Here is a 14260-nt window from a genome sequence, read left to right on the forward strand (position 1 = left end):
AGTGGGGATGGAGCCTGCAACCTGGGCACATGCCCTTGACCATAATTGAAGCTGGGACCCTTCAGTCCGCAGGCCAACGCTCTATCCACTGAGCCAAACTGACTAGGGCAAGTACCACAACTTTTTAATCTACTCATCTACTGATGGGCACATGGGCTGCTTTCAAATTTTGGCTATGCTATATAATAAAAGGGTAATATGCAAATAGTCCTCTTAACTATGAGTTTGACTGGAGTTTGACCAGGGGTCAGGGCTGGCCCACCAAGTGCCCAGAGACCCTCCCCCCAACCCCTATTGGGGTTGGGGCCAGCTAGCTAACCTCCTGCCTTCTTCACACCACCCCCCACCCGTTGGCCCGGCTGGATGGCCCCCCCAAATAGGGGCAGGCCGGCTGGAGCCCACCCATGCACGAATTTGTAAATAATGCTGCAATGAACATAGGGGTGCATATATTTCTTTGAATAACTGTTTCCAGTTTCTTTTGATATATTCCCAGAAGTGGAATAGCTGGGTCATAAGGCAGTTTCACTTTTAATTTTTTGAGGAAACTCCATACTGCTTTCCACAGTGGCTGTACCCATCTCTCCCCACTGTAATTTTTAAGAGCACCCTCAGGGGAGCCCAGTGTGCAGCCAAAATGAAGAACAGCTGGGCTACAGTGTCTTACAAATGCAGCTGTGTGCCGCAGGGGAGGGATGCAAGCTCTCCCCTTCCTGGAGTACCCACTGGGATTCTTTGAGGCTTGTTTTAGGGTACCAAGCAGCAACCTTCGTCGTGTTTGGAGAATCAAGAGATAAAAAGAGATAATGGGAAAGACTGGATCAGAAACTTTTCAGATGTAAGGCTGAGACTGACTTAACTAGCCCTCTCCAACAGTAGGGCTCACTCCATCTTGAGCCAACCCTTACTCACCAGATAGAACAGGGGTGGGGACCCTTTTTCTGCCAAGGGCCATTTGGATATTTATAACATCATTCATGGGCCAGACACAATTATCCACTTAAACATTAGTCCGCTATTGGTCAAACATTTAATTAATTCATCTCTAACGTCTCAGCAGGGCCAGACCAAATGATTTCGTGGGCCTCATACGGCCTACAGGCAGGACATTCTCTCTCTTGAGATAGATATTGGTGATGATTGTGAGGCTTAGAAGCGGACTTATGCTGAGCCTGCATCTCTTTTTTAAAATAAATTTTTCCTGATTTCGGAGAGAAAGGTAGAGGGAGAGGGAGAGAAACATCAATGATGAGAGAGAATCATTGATTGGCTGTCTCTTGCATACCCCCAATGAGGATCGAGCCCATGACCTAGGCATGTGCCCTGACCGGGATCCAACTGTGACCTCCTGGTTCATAGGTTGATACTCAACCACTGAGCCACATCGGTCAGGCGAGCTGGCATTTTTTCACATTCTTGTAATATCTCTACACCATGTACTTAAACTGGAGGATCTCATCAGTTAGTCAATGTACATTTGTGTAGGCCCTACTAGGGGCCCGGACCTGCGGAAAAATGGGAATGATGTGGTCAACAGCATGGAGTCCCTGCCTTCCAGCTGCTCACACACAGTGACATCTTGTGTCCCCCGTGGTATGAAGTCCATAGTCTCCCATGAACTCTCTTAAAAACTGCAAGCAAATGGCTATGATTTAATTCATGTCACCCAAAGCCCCTGGTATACTTTACCATGGGGGTTCTTCTATCACAGATGAAACTGTTGGAAGACTCAAACCTACTTGGGGCTTCAGGTAATATCAACAGTGAAGACAGGGTTACACCCAGTCACCAAGCTTCCCTCATCTTTCTCATGATTACTGCCTCCCACACAAGACTGAGTGATCTAGAAAAAATAAAACATAAAACATAACACAGACCCTAATAGAAATGGTAAGATGATAGGTAATATCAACAGTGAAGACAGAATTACACCCAGTCACCAAGCTTCCCTGATCTTTCTCATGATTACAGTCTCCCACACAAGACTGAGTGATCTAGAAAACATAACACAGACCCTAATAGAAATGGTAAGATGAAAAGTCGTTCAGGACAGAAGATGAGAACAGGCGGGTTGGTGGAATTTTGTGGAACCAGGAAAGATTTTGGAGCCCTGGGAGGTGAGGGCAGCTTGGAGAACCTCTGGGAGTTCTGATGGACGACCCTGGAGCAGAGCAGAGGCCAGCGTTGGAAAAAGGAGAAATTCCAAATGCATGGCTGCCAGGGCTGCAACTCCATCCTGAGCCCCTGAGATGGTCCCTCGGGGATCAGGGCAGAGTAATGATGTGAGCTCCATGCTTCTCTCTCATGGACGATTCCTTTGCAGGGCTTCATGTTGGCCAAAGAGACAGAAGACATGGTGTTTCTAAAGTAAAGCCTTCCTTCTCCTTCACTCCAAATTCCTCTCACCCCTTCTCTTTCTTTAGAAGAGCAGGTGAGTAAATCTAATCCAGCTCTGGACTCCGCTTCCTTCCAGAATCACTTCCCAGGCCCTCCATCCATGCCTGGCCCAGCTGGATGGTTCCTGCCAATAGTACTGTGACACTGCGATGCTCCACTCCTGCTGGGGAGGTCGACTTCAGGGACATCAAGTTTACTCTCAGAAAGAACAATGCTCCTTTGGAATCCTCGCCATCTCCTGAATCCCCAGAGGGCCTGGCAGAATTTCACCTCACTGACCTAAAAACCAGCGACTCTGGAGAGTACACCTGTGAATATTATGGAAGTAGCACAGCCAGAAAGTCACTGCCCAGTGATGTCCTTCTACTACTGGTGACAGGTGAGGACGGGTGCTCAGAATGACACACCATCTCCCTAGGACAGGGATGAGGGGGGATCCAGAGAATTAGAGTGGAACAGGGGTCTCACCTCCAGGGTAGATGGGGAGGTGAGATGGAGAAGGACAGGAACAGAGCTGGGGACCCTGCCCTCATCCAGGGCTTGTAGGAGGGACATCTCCTTCCTGGAGTCAGAGCAGAAAGAGGGTGAGGCCAGGTGTCTGTCACTTCCCACACCCCCTGGGAACCTGCCAGGACAACAAGCCTGACCGGGGACCCAGGCTTCTGCCCATGACTTCTGAGCTTCCTTCTCTTACAGGAGAATTACCTAAACCTTCCCTCCACGCCCATCAAAAAGGTGAGGTGACTGCAGGAGAAAATGTGACTCTGCAGTGCCAGAAGCCCAGTCATGTGATAGAACCTCACATGTTTGCTCTACTGAAGAAAGGAACCTCAACACACATACAGCTCCAAAGTCCAGTAGGAATTCAGACAGACTTCTCCCTTCTAAGTGTGACAGGCAGTGACACTGGGGACTACAGCTGTGTGTACTTCCAACCAAGGGCTCCTGTCCTGGCCTCAGAGCCCAGTGATCACCTTTCGATCTGGGTGACAGGTAAGGTTTCTGCAAGATTTTGAGAACTTGGATTCCCAGTTGGGCCACATGCCTGGGTTGTGGTCTGATCCCCAGTAGAGGGCTTGTGGAAGGCGGCAGAGCGATGGTTGTCTCTTATCATTCATGTGTCTACCTCTCTCCTCTCTCACTCTCTTTCCCTTCCTCACTGAAATCAATAAAAAAATTACGTATATTAAAAAAAGAACTTTAAAAAGGGATGTCATCTTCTGCTGCTCACTTCCTAATTTCCATTCCTTTGCCCTTCTTTGTTCTGAATTCTTAATTTCTCATGCTGTTCTTCAGAATTACCAGCCCTGCCATTATCACCATTCCTCCCACCATTCGCTGCATCTCATAAAGTTTTGGTTGCTTTTAACAAGAGTATTACCCAGAATTCTCTTTTGTTCTCAGAATGTGGCGTTCCACAGCCTCCTGCTTGATGGTGACGGATGCAATGTGTTGTGTTTTTTAATCTCCTGATACTTATGGCAGAATAATCTGTGGTTACCTTGTTTCCTGCTATGGCACACTGTGTGCTAGCTCTGTATGCTGCATTTTCTGCTGCTGAATCTTCTAAAGTGGTCGGTGAATGTCTTATAATTAGATCAAGGTCCATATGGCCAGCCCTGAGAGGTGCCCAGAGCTCCCGAATTCCTGGGAAGCAGGGTCGTTACCCATTTCGCCCCATGGATTCTGCCTTCAGGGAACATTGTCAGTGATGGGTTTAGAGATCACCTTTGCACGAGTTGGGATGGGGACAATGGGGGATATAAATGCAGAATTCTCTTCAGGAAGGAGGAACAATGACAAGATTGAGCCATTCGTGACTGCAGCTAAACACATGACGTCATGATGCTTAGCTACTAAGTTCACTGAGCTCCCTGCTGGTGTAAGTTTTGTGCTGTGAGGACTGGTGCTGATGCAGCTGCTGAATTTCAGTGCTGACAGGCAACTCTGATTCTCTGTGTTGCTTGCACACAAATTCCTAACAAAAGGCGGGAGGTGGGGAAGAGGAAATGCAGGGAGGTGGAAATGAGATGAAAGCAAATAAATGAGAAAGGTAAGGCAGAGAAAATATAAAAAAGATGACGCACTACTATAACTCTCCTAACACTCCCCATTTGGTTCCCAGTGATTAGAACTATAACCTAGTACAGCTGAGCACTGCCCAGGACACACATGGGGGCACGTGAAGGTCACCTCTGCTAGAACCATTGAGAAGCAGGGACATCAGTGGGGATCCTCTTCTCCCTTTCAGATTCCCCTGGTGCCACATCAACAGATTACACCACGGGTAACCTCATCCGACTGGGACTGTCTGCCCTAATTACGGTTCTTATGGTGGCTTTCCTGGTGGAAGCCTGGTGGAGCCAGAGGAGGTCTCCAAGTGGGTCCAGGTAAAACACTGAGCACTTCTCTCTGTCATGGGCTGTGGGAGTGATACGAGGGTCCCCTCCAAACCCACCCATTGCGATTTGTTTCGCATTATGGCGCAGATGGAATTTTCCTCATCCGGTGTGACCGTTCTGTTCATTGTAAGCACATTTAGTATCTCTTTTCCTTTCCTTTCAAACAGCAATTAAAGTGCCAATCATTGTGGAAGAAGCAGAGGAGCAGGTACTACCCACAATACCTACTGAAACCTCCCTGTATGGAGAGGCTGGGAGAAGGGGTGGTTCTTCCTGGCTGAGAACCTGTGTTTGGAGGCTGTGAGAATCCATATTCTTCCTTTTGGTTCCTCCCTGGATCCCAGGCCCCACCTCCTCTACCCACAGGTCCCCCAGCTGCCCCGGAGTTGGGAGGGGGAGATGATGAGTACCTGGTCCAGCAGGACCTGCTGAGTCTTAACAGCTGTGAAACCTACCTTCCCAGCCAGCCCAGGACAAGACGCTGACTTCCTTCTTCCTGTGCGCTTCACCTGGGCCCGATGGCAGGACTGAGTGGACTCACCTAACACATTTTGGATGACTTGACAAATACTTAAAACTTCAGCATCTGACCGGGTAGCAAGTAGTTTCATGTGTGGGAACTGTTCTTCCTTGAAAACTGGGGAAAGATGGGTTCCTATAGTATTTATTAGTGTTTCCCTTCCACTCTATCTTCTGCTCTTTTCAGCAGTTGGTCAAATGTTGAAACTACTGTATTTATCATGTCTTTTAAATTTTATTTCATATATTCTCATCATTTTACCTAATTTGGGAGAATTCCAGTCTATATTATAGAATCAATTTGCTCTTGAGTTGTCCCCAGTATTCCCGGTGCTGGTGTAAAAAGTCATTGAGTATATTTTCATTTTCAAGATCTGTTGTTTCTTGTTTGATATCTTGTTCTTTTTCATAAATGCTCATTTTTATTTTAGAACTATTATCTCCTCTCTCATAACTCTGGAGATAGGCTATGAAAATCACATTCTGATGATAATAAAAGTGATTCTCTGAGACAGAAGTTATTTGCTTCCCCTGCTCCCTTCACTGTGTTGGGCCCATCAGATCATGGAGGAGTCAGCTCCTCTCTCACCCTCATTACAGCTGAGTCCCTCTTCTCCTGGCTGCTGCACTGTGTGTATGATGAGGTGTGTGTGTGGGGGTGGGGGGTTCTGCCCACTGCACTTCTCAGGGTGCTGGGGATGACTGGGACTCCTGGGCTGTGTACCTGTTGCTGAACTTCTCACTGTGGGGCTCTAGGTAACCTCAGGCATCAGGAGAACTTTTCTGTTTCTCCCATTCAATTACTAAAACTCATGCCTCGTGCTAAGAATAAACCCTTTGGCTACTATCTGGTCAAGTGTCGTAAAATAAACAGAAGTCTGGATTTACAGACAGGATGGGTGGGGTCCATCGAAGAGACAGCGGTTGCTCAGTCTACAAACACCTCCTGCTCAGTCTCCACCTTGGCCTCACATACAACAGCTTTAGTGATGCTCCCACTCCCCAATGGGTGACTGTGCGTGTTTATTTAGGTTGTGTTTTTCCTCTTCACACATATCTCACTTTTAACGTGTTTATTTGGAAATAATTGTAGATTCACAGGAAGTTACAAAAATAGCACAGATTTCTTCACTTGGTTTCCTCCAATGGTTCCATTACTCATCCATTACAATATCAAAAGGAAGAAGTTGACATGAATAGTTCTCTCTCTTTTTATCTTATGTTCAGATTCATGTGGCCACCAACACAGTCCAATACTGATCTAGTCCATCACCATGAAGATGTCCCTCATGCTATCTCTTTACAATCACACCCACCTCTCATCTTAACACCATTCTTCAACCCTGGCAACCAATGATTTCTTCTCTATCTCCAAAATATTGTCATTTTCAGAATGTTCCATGTGACAATGCCTGGTTTCATTTCAATAATGTGGTTTCATTTTAGAAGTTAGAGCTTCAGCCCATACACTAAAGGGTCATGATTTGATTCCTGGTCAAGGGAAGGTACCATGGCCCCCTCAGGGCCTGTGGGGGAGGCAACTAATCAATGTGTCTCTCTCACATTGATGTTTCTTTCTCTCCTCTCTCTCTCTCTTCCCCTCCCACTCACTTCCACTCTAAAAATCAATGGAAAAATAATCTTGGGTGAGGATTAACAATTTTTAAAAAAATGAAAGTGCTTGCGCCGAAACCGGTTTGGCTCAGTGGATAGAGCGTCGGCCTGAGGACTGAAGGGTCCCGGGTTCGGTTCCGGTCAAGGGCATGTACCTGGGTTGCGGGCACATCCCCAGTGGGAGATGTGCAGGAGGCAGCTGGTCGATGTTTCTCTCTCATCGATGTTTCTAGCTCTCTATCTCTCTCCCTTCCTCTCTGTAAAAAATCAATAAAATATATTTAAAAAAAAAAAAAAGAAAGTGCTTGCGACATCAAACCTGTGGGTTACGTGAAGGGAAGGAAGAATTGGGCTGGGACAAAGGTGCCACCACCCACATCAAGCTTTCCTTCCTCCTGTGGTTCTAAACTGAGAACGGATCCTTGAATCTAGCGGCAGGCTCAGTATGATCCCTGAATTCCTTTCTCTCCTCTTATTTGGTAAGTTTCTTAGCATTGATATATTGGGATTTGAGACAAGGGTGGATTGACTGATTGAGAGATGTGACGAATACAACAGAAATAACACTGCCTTCTATTTATTGATTGCTTCGCACATGTCAGGACCCATGCTGCAGGCTTTATGGCCACTTACGTATCAAGTATTTCTCACTATGGGAATATGTGTATTCCACAGTCATGATGGTGCTCTATGCCTGCACCACCTTCATGTAATTAATAATTTATTGGCACTGTGTCAACTCTTTTTCTTCAAATCAAATGAATGTATTTATTTGAAATAATGTAGCAAGACTGTAACTAATAATGTAGTCACCAAAAAAAAGAATGAAGAGGTGGAAAATGTTAAAAATTCTAGTCTTTGCTGTTCATTGTCAAGTTTGAGCCCATGGAGGAACACACTCTTTTTTAGTCAGTGACAGAGGTGTGATACCATACACTAAACTTTTCTCCTTGATTTGAACAAAGTGGCTTAGCCCTGGTTGGTGTTGGCTAGGTGGTTAGAGCATCGGCATGAGCACCAAAGGGTTGCAAGTTCGGTTTTCTGTCAAAGGCAGGTACCTGGGTTGCAGGTTAGCTTCCTGCCCTCCAGTTGGCGTGCATGTGGGAGGCAACCAGTCGATGTGCCTCTCACATAGATGTTTGTCTGTCTCACTCTCTCTTTTCCCCTCCCATTGTCTCTGAAAAGCAATGTTCTGTTCATCGTAAGAACACTTAGTATCTCTTTTCTTTTTTGTTGATTTCAGAGATAAAGGGAAGGAGAGAAATAGACACATCAATGATGAGAGAATTATTGATGAGCTACCTCCTGCATTCCCCACACTGGGGATTGAGTCTACAACCCAGGTATATGCCCTGACTGGGAATTCAACCGTGACGTCCTGGTTCATAGGTGGACACTCAACCACTGAGCCACACTAGCCAGGTGGAAGTCTCTTTATCAACCAGTTATACTGAATATGTTTCACATGCCTTGAGCAATGTTTGCCCTGGTTCAGTTATAGCAGTGGTTCCCCTTCTTGGCTACATACTTTTTTTTTTAATATTAAATCTTTATTGTTCAGGTTACATTTGTTCCTCTTTTTTTCCCCCCCATAACTCCCCTCCTCCCAGTTCCCGCCCCACCCTCCGCCCTCACTCCCCACCCACTGTCCTCATCCATAGGTGCACGATTTTTGTCCAGTTTCTTCCCGCATCTCCCATTCCCCTTTCCCCCCCAAGAATAGTCAGTCCATTCCCTTTCTATGTCCCTGATTCATTATAATCACCAGTTCATTCTGTACATCAGATTATTTATTCACTTGGTTCTTAGATTCACTTGTTGATAGATGCATGTTTGTTGTTCACAATTTGTATCTTTACCTTTTTCTTCTTCCTCTTCTTAAAGGATACCTTTCAGCATTTCGTATAATACTGGTTTAGTGGTGATGAACTCCTTTAGCTTTTCCTTATCTGTGAAGCTCTTTATCTGACCTTCAATTCTGAATGATAGCTTTGCTGGATAAAGTATTCTTGGTTGTAGGTTCTTGGTATTCAGCACTTTGAATATTTCTTGCCATTCCCTTCTGGCCTGCAAAGTTTCTGTTGAGAAATCAGCTGACAGTCGTATGGGTATTCCCTTGTAGGTAATTGAGTCTCTTTCTCTTGCTGCTTTTAAGATTCTCTCTTTGTCTTTTGCTCTTGGCATTTTAATTATGATGTGTCTTGGTGTGGTCCTCTTTGGATTCCTTTTGTTTGGGGTTCTCTGCGCTTCTTGGACCTGTAAGTCCATTTCTTTCACCAGGTGGGGGAAGTTTTCTGCCATTATTTCTTCAAATAGGTTTTCAATATCTTGCTGTCTCTCATCTTCTGGCACCCCTATTATTCTGATGTTGGTACGCTTGAAGCTGTCCCAGAGGCTCCTTACACTATCTTCGTATTTTCGGATTCTTTTTTCATTTTGCTTTTCCGGTTGGGTGTTTTTTGCTTCTTCGCATTTCAAATCTTTGGCTTGATTCTTGCGCTCCTCTGGTCTGCTATTGGGTGTAATATTCTTTATTTCAGAGCGTGTATGCTTAATTTCTAGTTTCTTTATCATAGCATCGAGGGTCTCATTAGTTTTCGTGAGGCTCTCCAGAAGTTTATTGCAAGCCCTCAAAATTGCGTTTTTTAGCTCTATATCGTCCATTTCTGTCATGTTTTTTTGTCTCCGCATTTTTTATGCTTTCTTGGTGCACCCCCTAGTGGTCTTTGTGCGCAGTCTTGTTCTAGTTGAGCCTTGATTGTTGTAGTTAATACTAGAGGGATTTGACCACCAGGCCGACTGGCTGTGAGAATCAGCTGTGTCTGCTGCAGTGGGAAAACTTCTGTCCTCTGGAGAGGCGCTAATCTAGCCTTTGCCTGAGGCTATCCGGCAAATGGCTCTGCGCAGGGCTTGGGCGGGGCGGGCTCAACAGGGCGGGCGGAGGGAGCCGTTATGGTGCCCTCAGTCCTGTTCCCAGAGGCTCTGCTTCTCAGAACCCCCGGAACCGCTGCAAACCTCGGAGGGAAAGCTGCCTTCCAACTGATGCCAGACACTCCCGCTTCTCCCGTTTGGGTCCGAGTCCCCAGCGATTCGCCCGTATCTGGAGCTCAGAGTCTGAGACTCCCCCCTGACCGAAAACGACAACCGCGCTCTCAGCCACCAGCCCGCTTTGCGCGCGCACCTCCGCACCTGAGTTTTTTCCACACTGCGCCTCCTCTGAGCCTCGGTGTGCTGTTATTTTTCCTTCTAGTTGAAGAGTCTCTCCTCAGCCAGCCTTCCTGTGGTTCTGGGTGATGTCCGTTCCGTCTTTTAGTTGTATTTTTGAAGTGGTTGTTTGCGGCAGCAGTCTCTGGTGTTTACCTATGCCGCCATCTTGGTCTCTCCTTGGCTACATACTTGTATCACTGAAGGAACAGATGTTAAAAAGTACAGATGCCTGAGCCCCATTTGAAGACTTTTTGACTTATTCTACTGTGGTTCGGTCTGACCCTGGACTTTTTACTAGCTACCAGGGGAGCCCAATGTGTAGGCAAAGTTAAGAACCATTGAGTGAAATATCCTACAAATACAGCTGTATGGGAGACAGGAAAGAAGGTATGCTTTCTCTTTTCTGGAATATCCATTTGGATTTTTCAAGGTTTGTTTTAGGACACTAAGCAGTAAACTTTGTCCCATTTAGACATCATGTGATGAAACACACAATGGCAAAGATAGGGTCAGAAACCTTTAAAGAAGGCTAAGGTTGTCATAACTAGCACTATCCTACCATAGGGCTTCTCTGCCTCTCAGCCAATTCCTTGCCCCACCAAATGAATGTGAGTCTCTATGGTGTGAGGTTGGGATGGAGTGAAGCTTATGGAAGATAGGAATAGACTGTAAGGTTGCCAACTTTCTACATCCTGGTAAGATATCTCAGTCATTCTTAACCTGGGGCACCTCACCAGTCAGTCAATGTGCTTTCATATGGGCCAGGACCTGTGGAACATTGGGATAATGTGGTGAACAACATGGACTCCCTGCCTTCCAGCTGGTCACAGACAGTGACATCTTGTGTCTCCCATGGTATGAAGTACATAGTCTTCTATGTAGTCTCTTAAAAATTTCAAGCATCCCAGCTGTGGTGGCTCAGTGGATTGAGTGTCATCCCATGAACCAAGAGGTCCCAGGTTCGAGTCTCAGTCAGGGCACATGCTCTGGTTGCAGGCTCGACCCCCAGTAAAGAGTGTGCAAGAGGCAGCCAATCAATGATTCTCCTCATTGATTTTTCTCTCTCTCTCTTCCTCTTCCTTCCTCTCTGAAATCAATAAAAACATATTTTTTAAAAAATTGCAAGCAAATGTTATGACTTAATTTATGTCATCCAAGGCCTCTGGTAGACTTTACTATAAGGGTTCTTCTATCACAGACGAAACTGTCAGAAGACTCAGGCCTATGTGGGGCCTCAGGTAACATCAAGAGTGGACAGGGTTACACCCAGTCACCAAGCTTCCCTGATCTTTCTCATGATTACAGTCTCCCACACAAGACTGAGAGATCTAGAAAACATAACACAGACCCTAAACGAAATGTTAAGATAAAAAGTGGTTCAGGATAGAAGATGAGAACAGGCAGATTTGTGGAATTTTGTGGAACCAGGAAAGATCTTGGAGCCCTGGGAAGTGAGGGCAGCTTGGAGAACCTCTGGGAGGTCTGATGGAGGACCTTGGAGCAGAGCAGAGCCCAGTGTAGAAAATCCCAAATGCATGTCTGCCAGAGCTACAACTCCATCCTGAGCCCCTGAGATGGTCCCTCAGGGATCAGGGCAGAATGATGATGTGAGTTCCAGGCAGGCACTTATGTCTCCTGGATGATTACTTTGCAGGGCTGTGTGTTGGCCAAAGAGACATAAGAAGAGATGGTGAGTGTTTCTAAACTTAAACCTTCTTTGGTCCTTCTCCCTCAAAGCCTCCCTTTCCCTTCTTTAAATGGGCTTCCAGCAGGTGAGCAAATCAAATCCAGCCCTGGACTCTGCTTCCTTCCAGAGTCATTTCCCAGACCCTCCATCCATGCCTGGCCCAGCTCAATGGTTCCTGCCAATAGTAATGTGACAGTGCGATGCTCCACTACTTCCCGGGAGGTCAACTTCAGGGACGTCAAGTTTGCTCTCAAAGGGGGAAGAAATGTCATGGAGTCTTCGCCATCTTCTGATTCCCCAGGGGGCCTGGTGGAATTTCATCTCAGTGATGTAAAAACCAGTGATGCTGGAGAGTACACCTGTGAATACTACAGAAAAGGGAGCCCCACCATAAGGTCACCGCCCAGTGACGTCCTTCTACTACTGGTGACAGGTGAGGACGGGTGCTCAGAATGACACACCATCTCCCTAGGATAGGGGTGAGGGAGGATCCAGAGAATGAGAGAGGAGCAGGGGTCTCACCTCCAGTGTAGATGGGGAGGTGGATGGAGAAGGACAGTAACAGAGCTGAGGACCTGCCTTCATCCAGGGCTTGTAGGAGAGACTTCTCCTTCCTGGGGTCAGAGCAGAAAGAGGTTGAGGCCAGGTGTCTGTCACTTCCCACACTCCCTGGGAACCTGCCAGGACAACAAGCCTGAGTGGGGACCTGAGGCTTCTGCCCATGACTTCTGAGCTTCCTTCTCTTACAGGAGAATTTCCCTAAACCTTCCCTTAAAGCCCACCAAAGGGGTGAGATGACTGCAGGAGAAAACATGATTCTGCAGTGCCAGAAGCCCAGGCACGTGATACAACCTCACATGTTTGCTCTACTGAAGAAAGGAACTTCAACACCCATAAAGCTCCAGAGTGCAGTAGGAATGGAGACAGACTTCTCCCTGCCAAGTGTGACAGGCAGTGACCCTGGGGCCTACAGCTGTGTGTACTACCAACCAAGGGCTCCTTTCTGGGCCTCAGAGCCCAGTGATCACCTCATGATCTCGGTGACAGGTAAGGTTTTGGGGCAATCGTGGAACCCCCCTCCCCCGATCGCCCCGCCAGCTGGTGGCCTGGGCCTCCCTTTTTGTGGTGATCAATAGCAGAGCCCCTCCATTGATCGTCCCACAGATGGTGGCCTGGGCCTCCCTCTGCAGGGTGATCGTGGGGCGATGGTGGGGCCCCCCTACCAATCGCATTGCACCTGCCTTGGCTGGCCTGGAGCCAGTGCGTGTCATAGCGTGGTCTTCCGGAAAGTCGTCCGGACAGTCGTTCTGCTGTTCAGTCTATTTGCACATTACGCTTTTATTATTATAGATAATATTGTAATAACTATGTAGTGTGGAAGGTGGGTACTGGAAATATCAGAAGGAACACTTTGTAAAACTATATGATTGTCTAACTTCTATGCTGTACACCTAAAACTAATACAGAGTAATAATAAACGTAAACTGTAATTTAAAAATAAATTTTAAAAATATAATTTGCTCATTTGATCTATCATCATCTGATTCTCACTTCCTAATTCCCACCTTTGCCTTTCTCTGTTCTGCATTTTTGGATAATTATTCTTGCTGTTCTTCAAAATTACCTACCCTGCCGTCACCACCATTCCTTCCACCATTCTCTGCATCTCTTAAAGTTTTGGTTGATCTTGACGATAGTGATTTCTTCCCCACAACTCCCTTTTGTTCTCAGAATGTGGTGTTCCACAGCCTCTTGTTTCAGGGAAATGGATGCAATGCCTTTTTAAATTTTAATTTCACAAAATTTACTGGTAAAATTTGTCTGAGATTATATCTCATTTCCTGCTATGACACATGCTATGTTTCAGCTCTATAATCTTTTCTGCTGTGCAGTCTTCCCATATGGTCGGTGAATGTCTTATAATTAGATCAAAGTCTGTATGGCCAGCCCTGAGAGGTGCCCAGAGCTCCCTGATTCCTGGGAAGCAGGGTCATTACCCATATCTCCCCATGGATTCTGCCTTCAGGGAACATTGTCAGTGATGGATTTAGAGATGAACTTTGCATGAGTTGGGATGAGTGAGATGGGGGGATATAAATTCAGGCTTCTCTACAGGAATGAGGACCAATGCCAAGATTAAGCCATTCATGACTGAAGCTGAATACATAATGGTCAAAGTGCTTAGCTACCAAACTCACCCTAGCTAAGTTTTGTGCTATGGAGACGTATGCTGATACAGCTGCTGAATTTCAGTGCTCTGAGGGGGCATTTCTGGCTCTTTGTGTTGCCTGGAAACAGATTCCTAACACATGGAGGGAGAGGGGGAAAGGAAATGCAGGATAGTGGAAATGAGATAAAGAGCAAATGAACGGAGAAAGACAGAATACAAAGAAGATGGAAGAACCACTACTTTCATAAAACTCCACATTTTATA

General features: G+C 46.3%; 1 protein-coding gene and 1 non-coding gene across 2 annotated transcripts in view; both read left to right on the top strand.

Moving 5' to 3' along the window:
* Positions 1 to 12932, top strand: part of LOC102260462 (T-cell-interacting, activating receptor on myeloid cells protein 1-like) — a 21935-nt gene extending 9003 nt beyond the window's left edge. Inside the window, exons 5-7 of the mRNA XM_014528105.1 lie at positions 11794 to 11829; positions 11954 to 12259; positions 12576 to 12932. Of these exons, the coding sequence (XP_014383591.1) occupies positions 11794 to 11829; positions 11954 to 12259; positions 12576 to 12589 (356 nt within the window). The 3' untranslated portion in view covers positions 12590 to 12932. The remainder of the gene's footprint in view (positions 1 to 11793; positions 11830 to 11953; positions 12260 to 12575) is intronic.
* Positions 4621 to 5949, top strand: LOC102260162. The gene is made up of 3 exons (XR_001359360.1): positions 4621 to 4787; positions 4967 to 5007; positions 5263 to 5949. It is a non-coding gene; the product is annotated as an uncharacterized LOC102260162 (transcript).
* Positions 12933 to 14260: the final 1328 nt, after the last annotated feature.

This window comes from Myotis brandtii, unplaced genomic scaffold, assembly GCF_000412655.1.
Source record: "Myotis brandtii unplaced genomic scaffold, ASM41265v1 scaffold619, whole genome shotgun sequence".
Classification (NCBI taxonomy): domain Eukaryota; kingdom Metazoa; phylum Chordata; class Mammalia; order Chiroptera; family Vespertilionidae; genus Myotis; species Myotis brandtii.